The 19,758-nt window shown below is 35.0% G+C and overlaps 1 protein-coding gene across 10 annotated transcripts in view; it reads left to right on the top strand.

The window, feature by feature from the left end:
- SLTM (SAFB like transcription modulator) overlaps window positions 1-19,758 on the top strand; it is a 44,657-nt gene that overhangs the window by 10,534 nt on the left and 14,365 nt on the right. For 3 of the 10 annotated variants that reach the window (XM_032342686.1, XM_032342682.1, XM_032342690.1), the window contains exons 3-9: window positions 1,240-1,325; window positions 4,027-4,224; window positions 5,081-5,128; window positions 13,442-13,469; window positions 14,814-15,282; window positions 15,898-15,947; window positions 18,087-18,205. In XM_032342686.1, coding sequence (XP_032198577.1) covers window positions 1,240-1,325; window positions 4,027-4,224; window positions 5,081-5,128; window positions 13,442-13,469; window positions 14,814-15,282; window positions 15,898-15,947; window positions 18,087-18,205 — 998 coding nt within the window. The remainder of the gene's footprint in view (window positions 1-1,239; window positions 1,326-4,026; window positions 4,225-5,080; window positions 5,129-13,441; window positions 13,470-14,813; window positions 15,283-15,897; window positions 15,948-18,086; window positions 18,206-19,758) is intronic. The other 7 variants (XM_032342683.1, XM_032342691.1, XM_032342685.1 and 4 more) reach the window with 6 other exon arrangements.

The following is a 19,758-nucleotide window of genomic DNA, read 5'->3' as shown; positions in this document are numbered from 1 at the left end:
GACAACCCCTTTTTACCTCAGTGAGTTAAAAAAAAACAAAATAACAAAACTCCACTTTTAGTCTTGATCTTTTTCACAAACCTGGAAGGATTAGAATCTTGTTGCCTTTTTATTTCTCCTTCAAGGAAGGGGTTTCGAATTAGGAGTACATGGAAGCTAGAGGTTTTTGAGACTCGGGAAAGGGAGGTACACTGACTTTTTTTTTTTTTTTTACAGCCACCTTAAACCTAAACTCTCTACTTGAGATAGGTACATGGCAGTCCCTGTTTTAGATAAAGGGGAAAGTTGATGATTAGTTGGGCTCAGGAAAGAACATCCATTCACATTTCAAAATAAATGAATTAAAAAATCATCGATATTAAAGTTTGGGCAGCTGTGCTTTTTACAGCATTTCTGATGCATGGTTTGTTCGGTAGGTTTTTGTGAAGTAGCCCGAAAACATAAACTTTTAGCATTGGCTCTGTGGAAAATATATATTTCTTTAACGGTGGAAAGCATTTTTGAAGTCCCAACCACCGATTTGTAGTTTGAAGATGCGAGTTGGGTGGGGGAAGGCCGGTAGTCTATCTGGAGGCTATTAACAGTTTTCAGTCTGAAGTATTTCTCCTTGCCTTAAGTCAGTTAAATCAGTCATTTTGTTAAGCGCCAAGCCCCATTGCTTGGCGTATAGTTTGGAGAAATACAAAATAAGCATAAAAGCAGTCACTTGTACTTAAGGAATTTTCTTTTTTAAATGGTGAAGCAAGATTTATTTGAGAGTACGAGGCAATATAGAATCAACTGATGGACTGTACGGTGTAGATTGAAGCATTAGGATTTTATTTCAGAGAAAGCTTGTTGAAGAGTAGCACTTAGGGACGACTTTGTGGGGGACAGGAGCTGTCTTACATCTGACTTAGCTGTGAGGCATCTGGTGATAGACTCAGAACACCACTGAAATGTGCTGCTACTTCTGGAAGGATTGAAGATAAGAGAATTTGAGTGTCATAAAGAAAATTGTATTATATATATCAAGTCAGTTAAGATGATGGGTTTATATTAGGATGATTTGTGTAGTTTAGTGAGGCAGTATGATGTTCTTAATAAAGCTTTTTTGTTTGGGACAGCTATGAGCAGGTGGTTTATAAGGAGTTTGCATTAGTTTTGTCAGATGATTTGGGAGTAGAGAGTGATTGATACTGTGGGGTCAACTCTTCTGAATGTTTTTTACTTTTAAAGTAATAAAATATTGGTTGTTAGCCCATTTTCCTTCTTTCGCAGGTAAAAAACAGGAAGCAGATGAGTTGAGTGGAGATGCTTCTGTGGAAGATGATGCTTTTGTCAAGGTAAAGTGTTAATTACTCAGGTTAAGACGTTTATTTTGCATGATGAATTCATGCATTTTACTTGAATAATAGATCCTGAAGTATGGAGGTAAAATAGAGACTTAATGTAGTATTGTTAATCTCATCATAGTTGAGAAATATAATAAATGACTTTGTCTTTAGTTACATGAGACAGAGAGCTAAAAGTAATATTGGTCCAGGCCTGGAAGTAGAAGTCCGACATAGGGGCCAGAGGAACAGCTGCAGGACAAATGATATGTTAGTTCCTGGAGAAGTTACTGCACTAAGGGTATTGATAGTTTATTTTCATCTGCCTATTCCATTTAGCTTTTGTATAAAATACACAGAACTTAGATTGAGGTAGTCTTTAAAATGGAGATAGAAGATTGCTTATGTGTTGCTACTTAGTAAAGAGCAAATTAAGAAATGTGTTTTGCCCTTTAAAGATAAATTTAAGCCAGGTCTTTTTTGGCTAAGAATGAATGTATTTCAAAACTGACCAGCCAGAAAAGTAATGTGTACAGTTTTAACTGCAGCTGTGGCAGTTCCAGAAGTTATTTTTAATCACAGGTTTTTTTGTTTTAGGGGTTCTTTTTACTGACGTGATCTGCTACTTAGTGATCATTAGGTCTTAAGTAGCATGGCATTTGCAGGAATTATTTAAATGAGCAGAGTTCCTCCTAAATTATATCCATTTATACCCCATATATTCTGCTTTCTGTATACACTTAGTCCATATGGTCGTTAACGTCTCTGGATGTCTGTGTGCTCTACCATGAAGTGAGATCCTATCCATTCACCTGGCCATCTCACCTGCTGCTTAACTCTCTACCCTCCCCCACATTACATGCACACACAGAGCACAGAGTGTACCACGCTTCCCACATTTTGCACCTTGCACTTTGAGGGTACATATGCACATAGAGGAAGAAACATGTGGTTGAGGATTTAACCCTGAAATCAGATAATTTTAGGAAATACTTGCCCAGGGAGCCTTTAAAACTGATGATTGCATGCCCGTAGTCAGTTTTTGTTTGAGACTTTTGGAGCAGTCCGGTCTCTGTATTCTGTTATCCTTGTGATACCTCTTCTTTTAGGTTTGTTCCTTTACTCTTATTTTCTCCAGGTGTCTTCACTAGTGAGTGTTATGAGTAAGCAAAAATTATCCCTAAGCTGGAAAAACATTGTGACTTAGTAAAAATTTTTAATTTTCAAAGGTCTAACTTTTAGCTCTACATTTCATTAAAAATCTTAACATTCATTTGAAATGTTAGGAGATATATACTTCTATTTCGCATAATAGTATTGTCTCTTGCGTGTGCTGCAAAAGATACCTTTGTGTTATTAAATGAACCTGGTCATAATGTCTGGAAGAACAAAGGAGCTTTAAAAAAAAAAAGTCCAATTTAAATAAATCTTCAGTTTTTTTGTACTTCCTTTTTTGCTTTGGGAGTACCGGCATGCGTGATGTATTTGATAGAAGTTAAGTGAATATACTTCTCTCTCAGTATTGGTAATTCTAGAATTTATACTGTAGTGGTGAGTAAATCTCACCTATTACCTAGATGTAAATAGTATAGTAATTGCTTTCATTTGTAGATGAAAAGAGGAGAATGGTTGGAGTTAGCACTCGTAGATGAAGTTCCCTGGGTGATTTCCCTTGGTTGCTTTTCTTTTTTTTCTTTTTTTTTTTTTTTTTTTTTGTTGTTGTTGCATTTACTATTGTTATACAGTCCCCTACTCTGTTTGCAACCTCCAGTGTTCCCTTACTCAAACGTGGTGAGGCTGGTTAAACCTGCCCTCCAGAGATGTGCCCTGCTCCCAAGTACTTCACACTCACAATACAATCCTATTCCTTTCCTTTGCCCGCCTCCCCAGAAATTTCTATTTCCTCACTGCAGTTCAGTTTTGAATGATTAATAGTCATGCCCCTGCCCTTTCCCCCTTTTAATCCCGAAGCCTTTTCTTAAATCTGTTATATTTACCGTAAGAACATGGAAAGGGGAAGTGTTCATCGCTTTCAACCCTTTCTTTGCAGTTAAAGAGGAAACTAATTAGACTGCTGCTTTTCTTTGTTTCTGCTGTAGTACTGTGTATTGATAAACTTTGAAGGGCAAACAGAATTCCTTCACCAAGACAATCCCAACCTGTGTTCCCCTGCCTAACTGAGACTGTGGCACAGTGATAGATTTCAAAGCAAATACATTAATGATTTGCTTTTTTTTTTTTTCCAAAGAACAGAATATAACAGTTGGGGTGCCTTATTATTAATTAGAAATAAACCTTGTTATAATATGTAAGATTCACAGAGTTTTTGAAGTTAAATCAAACTATGGCACATGGAGAAATCAAGTCATTTCTGTGAAGCTTTATCTTCTAGGAAAGCTCCTGGGATGTGATTTGGTAAATATTAAATAACCGGAACTTGAGAGCATCTCTAGTAGTAATCCAGTTAGTGCGCATCTCAGTGTGAGAGGTTTGGGAACTTAGATGCATGGTTCAGTGACTTTGGAATTTGACTCCCTCTATTTTTAAAGACACAGTTACTATGTAAGGTCAAATGATTGAACTTTGACTTTGGGAATAATGTCAAAATATGGTAAAATTTAAAACAGGTAGACATGTAAATTACCAGAAACGTTTGGTGGATAGCCTGCACTGCTTTGCCTCTAGCTGTACCAAATTTTCTTACCATTAAAAGGACTGTGAATTGGAGAATCAAGAGGCACATGAACAGGATGGAAATGATGAACTAAAGGACTCTGAAGAATTTGGTGAAAATGAAGAAGAAACTGTACATTCCAAGGAGTCACTTTCTACAGAAGAGAACAAGAGAACTCATGAATTAATAGAGGCAGAAGCAATAGAAGATATAGAAAAAGAGGACATCGAAAGTCAGGTCTTTAGACAGTTTTTTAAAAATGTGAACAGATAAATTAAGTAATAAATAATAAAAAGTATTTTTTCTAGTTCAATGTGGAAGTCTCAGAATTTTCAGAAAATTTTGAATTTATAAATCACCTGGAATCCTACTAGCTTTTAAATTTTGGCTTATTATCTTCCACATTTGTATATATTTGTACATAGTAGTTATCATACCTTTAGTTGCTATTTGTTCTATATGACATACCATGATAACTTCATAATGCTTGTGTTACACCGTAACTTACTAGACTGAGTAGCCACTCCTTTGATATGGGACATTTACATTGAAGTTGTTTTCTCCTCCACTATGGATGAGTGTATCAGTCACTGATGTTGCCAACACTACTGATGGTAGCTTTTAATCCATTGCTACTTTAGTAGAGCTAAAAGATTAACTTGCATTTCTTTGGTTATTATCAAGGGTGGGGAATTACTTAGGAAAGTTTAATTTAAAGACATATAATTTAAAAAAATACTTTCTTTGTTTGAAAGAGACCATTTGTCCTGCTTTGAAGTATGTTAGTATGTCTTAAGAAAGCCAGTGGATTATGGAGGGAGTCGGTGCTGTTAATGTTCATGCTTAGAATACTTCTGTTCTACCTAGCTCAATAAATGAAGGGCTCAAGAGATTTTTCTAATTCTCTATCAACGTGACTATTTTTATGTTGGCATAAAATATATAGTCTACATTATTAAGCATTGACTTAGTATACATGGTATCATAGACATGGCAGAACACAAGGCAAGTGATAATTGGGTAGAGCATAGAAGCATTCTCATGTTACCCAGATATTTTGTAAAGCAAAGCTATTGTATACCCTTTTACTTAGGAAATTGAAGCTCAAGAAGGTGAAGATGATACCTTTCTAACAGCCCAAGTAAGTTTATATTTAGTCCTATGAATACGATATTGTGGGTGGAAGGGCTTGGAAAAGGAATCTTATTTTGACTTCAAAATCCTCTAATTCATAAAACTGCCATAAACTCAATACTGAATTATTTATGTGGCATATACGAAACAGTTAAAATTGGCAGCTGAAATTCTGTTGCCACAAAGGTAATTGGAAGATATTATAACAAAGTTCCTACCATTTTCAGAAGAAAAATAAAAATAGTCCATCCTTTCTGTTTAAAAAAAAAAAATAGAAACAAAAAACAACTCTGGTTACCAGTCTTTTGAGAAGTCTGCACTCTCCTTGATTTTTTTTTCCTGTTACTTTGCTATGAAGTTAATTATTTAAATGTACTAATATCCTTTTCAAAGCTTTATTTAAGATTTTGCTAATTTAACACCTAGGATGGGCATAGTGTAAAAATGGTAAAAAGCTCTGTACTAGAGATTTACTTGGGGGATGTGTGTGTGTGTGTGTGTGTGTGTAGAAAAGGAGTGCACTTCTATTGCGTATTGTGTTTTTTTGGTATATATGATTTATATAACGTATATTTTAGAGCATGGTTTATAGGGGTTATAAACACATTTATATAGCTCAGTTGCAACAATGTTTTTTTTTTAGCTTATCCTTTTCTTTTCTCATATCTATACTCAAGAAGCCTTGTTCATGTATCTATTTTCTTTAAATCGTATGCTTTGAAGTAGAGATTGGAGTTTCCTCTGTTTCTCAGATTTAGAAAAATCTGTGATCAGGTCTGTTATTTCTTTAGTTAATATTCGCTAGAAGAGTATGTAGTGGGGTTCATATTTAGCACTGCTTAGCTGATTACCTCTGGTCATGCACGCCTTCTTTCCTGCAGCTCTCTTGCCTTTGAAATGATGGTGAGCCACAAATGCTGGTTAGGTTGTATCTTGGCTCTCTGCATTTATTGCAGTGGGGGAGAAACTGCATTTCTGGGAGAAATGTGTCATAATTGAGAATATTCAAGAAGGAAATGTTAGGACTGTGAAAGTCTATAGATTTGTTCCATGTACTAGCTATGCATAGGTTCATTTCTAAGTGGTAAAGATTAGGTGAGGAAAATTAACTTTCTCAAATTTGGGGGGGGTACCTTTTCTACATTACAAATTTGCAGGAAGGTAGAGTTGAGCTCTTCATATTCTTTAGTAGATAGCTTGTTCATTTCCACTAATGGCCACTCCTGAAATTGTACAGGTTGTAAGTTGTATAAAGGCACCAATCATATCTAAGGGTCCCCATTCTCATAATAAACTATGTATGTATTATGAAAATTTAGCAGATGGAAGTAAAGTATCTTAAGGAATGAATGCCGTTTTCTAATTTTAATAAATTTTTATGGCCTGAAGATGGCCTTGCTCCCCTTCTATCCTGATAATGAAAGAACAGTTACTCGTTCTCATCAAGAGGCAAGTATCGCCTGATTGTATCAAAAGATAGGGAGGGTACATCTTCAAAGAAGTTTTCTTTAAGTAAAATGACCTTTTTTCTCCTTCTAAATAATGCAGAGTGGAACATCTAACAACATATGTCAATGTATCTACGTTTCATCATGTTCTAATGCTTCTAAACATGCTTAGTGAATATATCGTCTTACTGTGGGCATTAAATAATAGAGTGTAATACATAGAGTGTAACCATCACCCAGATTTAGCTGTTACAACTCATGGACAGTCTTGTTTCATTTATAGCTCCATTCACTTTTCCCTTTGTTTCTTGGAACAAATCCTTGACGTCATATATTGCTTTAAAAAGTTCATGATGTATCTCTAAAGTAATGTTTTATTTTTTACATTATTACTCCTAATATAAGATTTTAGTGTCATTAAATATTTAATTAGTATTCAAATGTTCAATTGTGTGTAGTTTTTGTTTTGCTCTTTGTTTTTACAGGTTTTGTTTGAATCCAGATGCAAATAAGATGTACCCATTGTGTTTGAATGAAATGTTCATTAGACCTCTTTAAAAAGATCAGTAGGTGAAGAAATTGAGTTGTGTATTCTGTAGAGCCCGGGGTGTTTGGCAGAGTTTCTTTTTTCTTTTTTTTTTTTTAATTTTTAAAAATTTTTTTATAAACATGTATTTTTATCCCCAGGGGTACAGGTCTGTGAATTGCCAGGTTTACACACTTCACAGCACTCACCAAAGCACATACCCTCCCCAATGTCCATAACCCCATTGGCAGAGTTTCTTAATGGGACTAGGTAGAAAATATTTTAGCTGTTGTGGGCCATATGATCTATGTTTTAACTATTCAACTCTTCCATTGTTTTGTGAAAACAGACACAGACAGTGGGTAGATGAACAGGATAAATGAATGGATATGGCTGTTTCAGTAAAAATACTTACAAAAAGAGGCATCTAGTGTAGTTTGCCTATCCCTGCTTGTAGGGTTTCCGGAGTCGAGATTTTTGCTGATTACATTTCTGGGGAGTCATTCAACATGATTCTTTGTTTACTGTATTCTCTATAAATTAGTAAGTTGGGTGTGGGATCTAGAGGCTTGCTATCCACTGCAGGGTATCCCACGCCCACCCCAACATACCCACTACTTCATAGATAGTGTCATGTTTTTCCATTTGGCTGCACATAATGTCTAGTTATACTTGATGATTGTACCGAGCATTGATGATCCATAGCCCTTGGATCAAGGTGGTGATATTCTCATTCTATCATTTTTTCCTTATTTATTAGGAATGATCCTAGAGATAGAAATATCTCATACTGTTTGGTTACTCAGTGGTACCATTTACAAAGGAAAGGCAGCATCTATATTTAAGCCTGATGCTTTTCCTTTTATTTACCAATTTTTGGAATAATGAGCCAGTTCATTACCATCTTTAACAGTGACTACTGAGTTTTTTATATTTCCTTTTTTTCTGTTTCATTTTGAATTTATGGATTTAAATGTATTTAATGTGTAAGTTCATTGTAGTTGTTGTTCAGTGTTCAAATGGCCCCATCTGGAGCTTGTGAGAGCCTCTTCATTTCAACATGATCCTAGTAGTTTTTGATTGCTTTCTCGTATGTAAGGATGTTCCTTTTTCTTCTGTAGACCTAAGTACCCATTTTTTCCTTTTAGTTGTAAGTGGTTCTCAAGAACCTAGTCTCAGTAGTAGGGGTGTTCATTGCTACTGGGTTTTCATGTTTTCTAGGTCTTTTCTTCCAATGTACAGTGCTAGTGAATGTGTGTGGTTTTTGGTTTGGTTTTGCTATTAAGTTAAATAGATTTTGAGGTCATAGGGATACTTCTATGTCAATCATTTTCTTTGTCTTACAGTACACATACAACAGTCTAAGAAACTTAATACCAACACCACTACCAAAAAGATTACTGAAAATAATTTTAAGATTTTTTTCCTGTTATATCTGTCCTAAAGATGGATCCTTCTGGGAATGAACAATTAACTGCCTATTAGACTAGTTCTGCTCTCTGTGCTTATATCACCAACTCATACATATTTAGGTTGACTTGTTTCATTTAATTTTCAATAATTAAAGTATTGGTTTTAAGGAAATTGGATCTGTAACTTTTTGTGAGTATATAATTCAGAATAGCTGGAAAATTAAATCTGATTTTATAACTGTTTACAATATGTACATGGTTCCCAAATCAAAGCTATGAGAAAAATGCATTCAAAAAGTCCCTTCACTCAAGCCAGTTTTCAGGCTTGCTTGGATTTTAAATATTTGACCTTTAAGCATTAGCCTGTTATACTACATGGAATTTGGTTCAAATTGTGCTTGTATTAGTTACCTATAATAATTTATGAATTCGGGCAGATTCTCTTAGTTTCTATGTCTGTAAAATAAACATAATAATTTCTACCTGCTGGATTGATGTTGGGATTGGTCATAGATATGGCACTTAGTACATATGCAGTCTGGTTATTTGTGATATTGTATTAGCTTGAAGATACCCATTACTTGAGAATTTGGGAGAAATTTTTCTCAAAAAAACGTTTGTTTGCTAGTGCTTTAATTCTTAAAAATTTCCTCTAACCTCAGTCTTTTCAGTCTTCTGTGATCACACCATGTATATTCCTTTTCCTATTTGCCCTTGCCCTTTATGTTTCACTAATTTGATACCTGTTTTTTTGTCTTATGACGTCTGTGTACTTTGAAAGCCGGATTTATCTGTATCTCCTCCATAAAACTTTCTCTAATATCTCTTATGTAGTGCCTTATGGTTTACAGAGAACTTTTTACATCCATTATCTTATGTAATTACTTGTATTCTGTATTGGTCATAGGTTATCTCTCTTTTATGGATAAAATTTAGCTAGATGGATGACAATACCACAGAGTACAACTGTTTCAGTGGTAAAGATAGGATAAATACCCAGGTCTTAGGATGTCTAGTTTGGTGTTCTTTTCACTAAATAACTGCATGCTAGCAAATGTTGTTTTCCGAATTCCACTGTACTTACACAGTGCCGCAGTTAAGCCTATTACATACATGGAAGTGAGCAGTTCGTTCATTCCTTCCATCTAAAAATAATAGTGTCTCACACTACATTTATTCAGTAAAATCATTCAACAAGTGTTTATTGATTACTTATCATGTGCTTATTTTGAGTACTTATTTGAGTACTTATTTTGTATTTCCTATGACCTTTAGCTTACTGCCAGATAGATAGTGGGCAGTTGGTGGTTTAAGGTTATTTTGAAGGTTTATTTTAAATCAGGCTGAATATAGTGTTTATTTTTTTAAAGATTTTATTTATTTATTTGAGAGAGAATAAGTGAGAGAGAGCATGAGAGAGGAGAAGGTCAGAGGGAGAAGCAGACTCCCCAAGGAGCTGGGAGCCCGAGGCGGGCCGAGATTCCGGAAGTCCGGGATCATGACCTGAGCCGAAGGCAGTCGCTCAACCAACTGAGCCACCCAGGCGCCCCTGAATATAGTGTTTATATACAATCAGGGGAAAGGAGGCTTTCCAGAGGAGATCTTCTTACATAGTACATGTATGTTACATGTCTCACAAGTTTAACCTAGGGGAAGGTAAAATGAGTGTGTGTGTGTATATATACATATATACACACATAGAATATACACGTGTGTATGTGTATACTTACATACTATATATATAGTAAACACTTCATTAACTGAAAAATAAGCCCTTTGCTCATTTTTGTCTCATCATTGCTGTTCCTAGGGTGAAAGCAAAATAGAGAAGCTTTGTATGTGACTTTTGGCATTTGACTAAGGGTTGTAGATCCTGCTACAAAGATACACAACATGAATTCCTACCTTACGGAAAGCATTTCTTCATTTTCATATGTGAAATGTTACATTTTTTCAAGATAAACTAAAAAATATAAGGGAATGCTTTACATTGTTGTTACTGATTTACTGTATTTTTCATTCCCCAAAAAACCCTGTTTTCAGTGGAGGAAAATAATTTTCAGATAAGATGCATATTGTTTGTATCATTTAGATGGGAAAAGTCTCCCATTGTCTTTGTTGTATTTCTTGTTTTGTTTCCTTATTACGAGGACTTTTAGGCTTGCTTAGGGCCAAAGGTTTGACTTTAGTAGTGCTTTGTGTCCACACACTGCACTGCAAAGCCTGCGCTGATCTGTGGCTCGTTTTTTCTACTAACCCTAGTGGTTTCTGTGCTTTACCCTCAGCCGTAGTTGGGTTTATTTTCCAGAAGCTGGGCCAGACTCTTCTTGGGGCATTTAAGTATATGTAGTAAAACTAGTGTTACCTTTAATTTGAGAAACTAATATGTTATGTATGAGCCCCTTTGGAAGGCATGTTGAATAATTAGGATAAATATCTAAAAGCTCTTCAGCAAAGTAATGCAAACCTTACCAGTTATTTTAGCAGCAGGAAATAACATTTCTAATTGGTAGAATTACAGCAGAAAGGATTTCGTTTTTTTACATCTCAGTATTTAATTCTTTTTACATTTTAAAACAGGAGATAATTTGGCCATTTTTTTTTTCTTGAACCTGTCAATATCGTAACTCTAAAAGAATAACTGGGAAGTTGTGTGCTGTTGGTAGATAAAGAAGCAGCAAGTTGCATTCTTTAAGTTCATTTGTTGTCTTGAGTAAAAGTTAAGATATTCCAGTTTGTTTCTCCCCGCCAAAAGACTAATTACTAAACTAAAAGAATTGGGAAGAAAAAGATAACTCGACAGTTTCATCCTTTCTTTGCTGCCATTGTCTGTCACTCTACCCAAGTGAAAGCATTTTTCTTTCCTTTCCAGATGTTGCAGATTAGAAACAATGACTAAAACTAAATTCTGGTTCAACAGAACAACAGTAAAGAGGTTATTAGAACATAATATAATGGACTTACGTGATAATACTTCACTTCAAATAATTCACTTTGCTATTATAAATCAGTAATCTACTTAGTTTTGGACTCTTACTTCCTAAGCTTGTGGCTTAGTTGTTTCAGTGTTTTTAGTTTCCTTCATGTTTAGTGTGTAAAACAGTTGGGCATTCCATAATTCGGGGGCACTTACATGTTAGCTGAAAGTTGAAAAAGCCTTTAAAGTGATTTCTTAGAAATGTGGTTATCGGATGTAATTTTGAACGTACGGTAAGGTATTTGACATTTTTAAGGAATGCATGCTTTTCTGGAATCTTAAATTGTGTTGCAAGATAAATACGCCATTTAAAGTTTTGTTTACGGTTCAATGTTTAAAGTCTTCTTTCACTACTAGGCTGTCACTCTAAGGCAGTAGTTGTTGAAAGTGTAGTCCTTGGACCAACAGCATCAGCATCACCTGGAAACTTGTTAGAGATGAAGATGCTCAAGCCCTGCTTCCAGACCTGAATTAGAAACTCTGGGTTGGTGCTCAGCAAACTGTTTTAACAAGCCTTCCAGGGGATTCTGATACAGGCTCAGTTTGAGACCCTCCACTCTAAGGCTTTGTTTGTGGTAGCGTCACACCACCTTGACTGAAAATGATCTGCTGCTACTCAGCTTTTATTTTATTTTATTTCATTTTTAAAGATTTTACTCATTTATTTGACAGAGAGCAAGCGAGAGAGGGAACACAAGCAGGGGGAATAGGAGAGGGAGAAGCAGGCTTGCCATTGAGCAGGGAGCCTGATGCGGAGCTCGATCCCAGGACCCTGGGATCATGACACGAGTTGAAGGCAGACATTTAATTGACTGAGCCACCCAGGTGCTACTCAGCTTTTATTTTAAAAGTTATAAATTAAAATATCCCTTAACCTTTTTTTTCTTTCCTGAGATTAAATGAATATTTGCTTATTTGTTATGATCTTCAGTTTGGGGAAAATGTTGGTTTTTTTCCTTGGTGTGACTTTGACTACCTCCAGGGGGTTTTGCAGTATTTGCTGGGTAGAGAAAAAGGTAAAATACCTTTAGGTATTCCTGTTTTCATGCTAGCACATGCTTAATTTTAGACTAAGTGAAAAGACCACGTATTTTAAAATTAAAATCAGTCATATTTTTAAAACAGCACAAGTTATGATTTTGATTACCTGTTGTGCAAATACCATTTTTAAAGTGACCATCAGGGTAGGGCGCCTGGGTGGCTCAGTGGGTTAAGCCGCTGCCTTCGGCTCAGGTCATGATCTCAGGGTCCTGGGATCGAGTTCCGCATCGGGCTCTCTGCTCAGCAGGGAGCCTGCTTCCTCCTCTCTCTCTCTCTGCCTGCCTCTCTGCCTACTTGTGATGTCTCTCTGTCAAATAAATAAATAAAATCTTAAAAAAAAAAAAAAAAACATTAAAGTGACCATCAGGGTATATGTGACTGCTGTGAATTCATTTTCAACAGAAAAAAGGAACAAATAATTTGAAAATAACTATTCTTGTAGTCACCCCTCTTCTGAGATGCCTGGAAGGGTTTTTGTTTGTTTTATTAATGTGCATTTAAGCCCTCGAAAGTGTATATATTCACAGTATACTTTCTCGTAGTATTTTGAATAGCACGCCCTTGTGCTTTTTAACTGAGTCACATAAGATAATCAGGTCAGTCTTTCGGCAACTCTTTGATTTAAGATTCAGATTCTATAAACTAGTTTTGAATACTGAAACTAATCCAATTGATAATTGACCTAATTACTGATAGATGTTCCTGTTTTGTCTGAAACCACAACCACCAGCTAATGTGCCACATTTCTCTAAATGGGCTCTCGTTCTGATTGGAATATCCTATATTTGTTAGTGATAGGTGTCCCTAATTAATATTATTAAATTATATACCAGTTTAACCTCACTGCTTTTGTGCTGTTACTAAAATCTAGTTTTAAGCGAATTCATTTTACATTTGATTATTCTTTGAATTTCAGGATGGTGAGGAAGAAGAAAATGAGAAAGGTATGTTTGATGCCAAGTAGAGTTTTAAAAATTGCTAACATTTAGAGAAATAGTAAATTATGTAAAAATAAAACATTCCTTCTTTGAAATCTTATTTTTGAAATGAATTTATTTTCAAATTTATCAATTTAGTGAATTAAGTTAGCATCTTGATTTTATTTTTCAATTGGTTTTAATTTTGTTTTTAACTTTAAAGATACGTTCTAACTTACTGGTACATATCAGTTACTGTAGTGGACATCGCCATATTTTATTTAACCCAATTTTAATTTTATGTTTTAAAATAACTTCTAGCATACGGTAAGTTGATAATGTCCTTTAAGACTGGCACTGCAGTAACTCATACGTGCTTATTGGGGTCCTAGAGTGTAATGGATATTGAATTGTACAACCAGTCCTAAAAATGGGTCACCAGGAGACTGACTTTTTGTTTGCTGCAAGGAGAAACTTTCATACAGTCTTCCAACAGTTTTCATAGTTTAGGAGAACTGGCTCATCCAATACAATTACAGGGACGTCAATAGTAATGTGTTGATCACTATGAGGTTACGGATGGAAGAGTTCTTGGATGGAAGTCAAAGGTCCTCCTTTGGACTAGAAAGGACATGGAGCAGGGTTCTAAGCAAGGCAGAATAAAAAGTCCAAAAAGTGATGATGAAGTAAAGCTACTGACTGAAAAACATCACATGCCCGAAGCCTTTCCATTTTGGGGGAATGCAAGACATCTTCGAAAATGATAATTGCAGGACTGGCTGGACAGGATGAAGACTGGAAATAACCAATTTCCTGAACATTATGGAGCAGGCCATCTTTGGAGTCTTCTGTAGCAGTTTTCCATAGGATTCTGGACTACCCAAGAATTGAATAAGAAGAATGAAAAGGATGGGGCCCTGAAAAACTGTGAAGACTATTGTCCTCAGACTGTGACCTTTCAAGATGTCACCATGGGAGTTCTGAAGGTCACAAGGGTTAAACCCAAGATGATTCGAACACTGAATAACAAATCTTCACATTTGTCACTTACCTCATGGAGGGAAACAAAATCTTCCATATGCCATTAACTTATAACCACAAACGAAGAGTTGGTATCCTCAGGATGGAACCATTTCTTCACTTTTGTTGTTTGGTATTTGTATGTAGAGATCCTTTTTTCCATGAAGAATAAGTGATCCTGGGTAAAGGATTGTTTATGTTAGTTAATACCCTTGTGTTTTTTTTTTCCCCCTAACCTTCCATCAGTGCTAATAACTGGCTTTATATTTTCTAGGTCCTATTCTAGCTTATGAATATGAAATTGTTTAAACTTCTTGTTTTGCCGTATTTATTCCTGTTAAATCCTCTTAGATATAGCAGGTTCTGGTGATGGTACACAAGAAGTATCTAAACCTCTTCCTTCAGAAGGGAACCTAGCTGAGGCTGATCACACAGCTCACGAAGAGATGGAAGCTAATGCGCCTGTGAAAGAAGCTGAGGATGACAACATCTCGGTCACAATCCAGGCTGAAGATGCCATCACTCTGGATTTTGATGGTGATGACCTCCTAGAAACAGGTAAAAATGTGAAAATTACAGATTCTGAAGCAAGTAAGCCAAAAGATGGGCAGGACGCCATTGCACAGAGCCCGGAGAAGGAAAGCAAGGATTATGAGATGAATGCGAACCATAAAGATGGTAAGAAGGAAGACTGCGTGAAGGGTGATCCTGTCGAGAAGGAAGCCAGAGAAAGTTCTAAGAAAGCAGAATCTGGAGACAAAGAAAAGGATACTTTGAAGAAAGGGCCCTCGTCTACTGGGGCCTCTGGTCAAGCAAAGAGGTTTGTTTTTCTATGTCAGTTCTTTACGATACTGAATTCCAGCATTCAATAAGATCACTCTACATTAAGGGGGTGGCTTCAAGACCATGTACAGTAATTAGTACTTATGATCCTGCCTATAATATTTTTGACCGTCATAAGTTACTTTTAAAAAAATTTCAAGATCTTCGTAATATGCAGTGTGTCCTACTGATTGCATTGTCGAATTGTCAGCATATATTTGGTTTTTTTTTGGTTGTTTTTTGGTTTTTTTTTTTCAAATTGACAATTTTTTTGTGTTTTATTTTTAAAAATCCTTGTGATGATGGTTAATGAACAACTATCAGTCCTAAGAACACAAAATGAAGTCAAGTCCCAGTCCTGAAATCTGGAGAAGATGGCCATATATCCACTGAATAGAATTGTCAGAAAATATAGATCTTCAGGCATCTTGGGGAAAATCAGTGCAAGAATCCTAAGGGAATCATTTGCTCAAATAACCTAATCTAGGCCTTTGGAATTGTTAATTTGTACGAATAGTACTAGTTTGAAATATAGTCAATATCAAGCTGTTCGATTTTTGTTTTGTTTTGTTTTTTTTGTTTTCAATTTTCTTCTGGTGGTTTGCTTCTTTAGCTCTTCAAAGGAATCTAAAGACAGCAAGACATCATCCAAAGATGACAAAGGTAATGGATTTTTTCCTGTTTGTTTCAGTGGTAAATTGCACATTTTTGTTAAAAAGTAATAATTTCCTGGGGTTTCCTTTGACCTTTAGTCATTAAAAATTGACATACTGAACATTTGGGGGTGGATCTATCTGTAAACTATTGAGTTAAATAGATTTCCGCAAACTCCTGGTGTGATTGAAGCGTTACCTTTAATTACTTATTTTGTAAACTGGTTTGAATATATTAAAAGTCTGTGTTTTTCACATTGCGTTCTAAGCAACTGTACTGAATGTTAATACAGTGGGTATTTCATTTTCTTACATTATAATTTTAGAAGTATTTTATCTTTAATTGTAGTCATTTGTATCCCTTACGTACCAGCACAACTTTTTCCCTGTTCTTTTAGGAGATGTACTGTGAATAATATTTGCCTCTATTTGTGGAGTCTAGTATTAAGAGAAAATCAGTCTCTAACATTTGGTTTTGCTTTTTTTCATTGTTTAAACCAGGGCACACTTCTAATAACATAGCCAGTATATATTATTTTGATTCTTGAAGATCTGTTTCTTAATTTGACTTATTTTGGGTTGATGGGAGTATTGTGTTGGAAGTTAGTTTTATTTGACATTGTTATAAGCTTAAAGATGCAATATCTGATATTGGGATGTCTGGTTATTTCATGGCTGCGCACTATAGTCTCGTCTTGTACGTATGCCATCTACTTGAAGAACATTTCTTGTTTTCTAAAGAAAGCATTTTAAGGGAAAAGAACACCATTCAGGTACTGCAAAGTCCTGAAATGCTTCTTTAGCGAATGTTAATCTGTTTTGTGGTTCATTTAGTGTTACTTTGTTGGTATGTTTTTATAGTTGGAAATCTTAGTGATTGACAATTAATTGCAATTCTTATATCCCTTACAGTTTTGGTTAATGGACAAAATATAATAACTTTATTAAGTGTTACCCTGTAAATTCACAAACTTAGTGGTCTTGGTTAAATGGTAACTTTTTTCTATTAACTAAAAATTTTTTTTCTGTAAGAGAAATACCTGGGCTCAAATGTTATTGCTAATATAAAAAAGATACATGTACTTCTTGTTAGTATCGATCCTTTGATGCATTTTTTTAAGAGTAGAAATGCAGCAACCATTAATATTTAAAATATTTGAGTCAGCTGTGTGTTGTCTCTTCATATAAGTCTACACTGGACAGTAATTTTTCAATTAAAACTTACGGCATGTAATATTCTAAAGCATTGAAATTTTTTAGTCTTTGTACATATAATAACCTGAAGTTATAAAAATTGTTACTTTTAATTATTACATACTGTTAAAGTGGATTAAGAATTGTTTTCCAAGTAAAGTCAAATGAATGAAAGCTTCCCTTTTAGAATAGCATGTTTGAGGAAAAGCATTGGAGGGTGACTGAGTAGGCCTGTATTCTAAGAAATGGCATCTCTATTATGAAACCATAATTTGTGTATGGAAGTAGTACAAAAATGATTCATATGGCATTATACTTACCTATTCTAAAGGATTTTGAGGTTTCTGATTTTATTCTTAAAATTAAATTTGTTTTAGAAAATTGTTTCTTATTAAATCCAGAGTTAACTAGCTGCATATAATTTCATTTTTAGTCTTTCTCTGCTAGGTAATGAAGTTGAGCTTTTGGTTAGTCTTTGTTATTAAACGTTTAAATTCTTGGAAATAGTTTATCCCTTGCTTTGACTGTTCCCTCTTACACTCCCAATTTCTCAGGATCTAAAGCCCAGAACAGATGTGGGTAATTAAGCAGTCTGTAAGTTTCTTGATGACTGTTTTCTGGTTGTTTGTATTCAGTGCAGTGGTAGATTCTAAATGATTAAACTTAGCAGTGAAAGTCCAGGACCTGTAGTTCATGGTTTACCCATTTTGATGTGAAACTCATGCACTAGGAAGTATACAGATGTTCAGACTTGTTTCCTAACTAGCTATATTATCTGTTGTGTTTGATTTTAATAATAGCAAATTCATAGGCTTTTGATACAGCAAGGTTGTACTATCATAACTAAATTAAAAGAGGGTTTTATAATTTTGAAAGCATATGGACCTAATAATTTTGTTTAGAAATAGAATTTCCAATTAAAACGCTAAAATGTCTGATATTAAATCTGTTCTAGGAAGTACAAGTAGTACTAGTGGTAGCAGTGGAAGCTCAACTAAAAATATCTGGGTTAGTGGACTTTCTTCTAATACCAAAGCTGCTGACTTGAAGAACCTCTTTGGCAAATATGGAAAGGTACACTTTTTATCTGTCTTTCTAGTATCTCCATTTGAAATGGGGATTATATTCAAAACGGTATTATATAAAACCTTCCAATTTCTTGATTTTCTCAGGACTGGTATAGACATAATTACTGAGTTCTGTGGTACTGGTGAATTTTGTCATAAAATCTCACCTGGAGCCCTGGGGCTCTTTATATTAAAAGCTTGTATTTTGAGCCTATTTCAGTGAAAAACTGCATTTTGTTTTTCACATACATCATGATTTCTCTAGAAACTAGAGTATCTGAGGTTGATCTGATCATTTGGAAAATATAGGTAGACTAGTATTAGACCATGGGATATAGAGTTTGGGGGTCGGGTGGGAACTAATGTCCCTGTCATCATACAGATTCTAATACAGTAGTGGAGAAAAATGTAAAACTGGTAAAAGTATACTTAATTAAGTTGTGATATATGCTATGATGGAAAGAGTTGCTAAGAGAGCAAAAAGGGGAGGGTTTACTATAGTTGGTTCATTAGGAAAGGTTTCCCTGGCATATAAGGGAAAGACCTAATAGAGAAGAATAGTAAATAATTAAATGACTAAAATAATAGTTAATAGTTTTTGAATTGCATTGCAGTTGATCTCTCTCTCTTATGGCAGTCACTGCTTTCTACCATTTATTTTTGGTTTTCATTATACATCATATGTAATCTCCAGTGTAAGCTCTTTGATAGCAGAAACTTTATCTGCTATACTTTGTATGCACACAGTGGGCTTTGGAATACTTATTAAATTAATGACCAGTATTGGCAAATGACCATTAATGAATATTTTAAAAATCTATCCTCTTGATTTTAGGAGTCTTTTTTTTTTTTCTTCTAATATAAAGAGTCACCTGAGTGTTAAGGATTCTTGTAGGTGTCAGATATAGAACACTGAGAATTGTAGTTGCATGGTCAGCGCTGGTGATTTATTGTCAGAAATCCAAAACCAATATTTTAATGCTGGCATTTCCTGGGACTAAAACTGTGCAAAGGACACCATGCACTTTATAACAAGACCTTGGGCTTAAAAATCAGGTTGCTGTTGGGGCAAGTCTGCCTTTCCCAGAGTTGAGATAAAAGCTGATAGTTTCCAGCCATTCATACCACACAGCCTCCTAAATTCCCTCTTTACTTCTTCATGGCATTATGTCTGTCTTTCTCTTTGCTCAGCACTAGATCACTTTTCTTCTTACTCACCCATCCCTTGTCTCTCTTAACTATTTTATAGAATTTAAATTATTTGTCACTTTGATATTGGTATAAATCTTAAAAGCACAGACTGGAAAGTGTGTCTCTTTAGATTATATTTTTGTAGGGAGTGTTTTTAAAGACTGCTGTTTTATATGAGGATAATTCTTTATTCATTTTTTGAAATTAATAGTTACTCATTATAGAAAATTGTTAACAATCATTTAGAAACTTTCTAGAAAGTTGCCCTTTTTTTTTCCTTCCCTTTAAGAGATTTAGGGTGGGCTTATGATAGGGGAAGGTTTGGCTCAGATATAATTGAGAATATTATTTCTTCGCTTTCATTAATTG

Source organism: Mustela erminea, chromosome 5 (genome assembly GCF_009829155.1).
Source record: "Mustela erminea isolate mMusErm1 chromosome 5, mMusErm1.Pri, whole genome shotgun sequence".
Lineage (NCBI taxonomy): Eukaryota > Metazoa > Chordata > Mammalia > Carnivora > Mustelidae > Mustela > Mustela erminea.
Note: the sequence above shows the minus strand (reverse complement) of the source record. Positions and strands in the feature narration are given on the sequence as shown.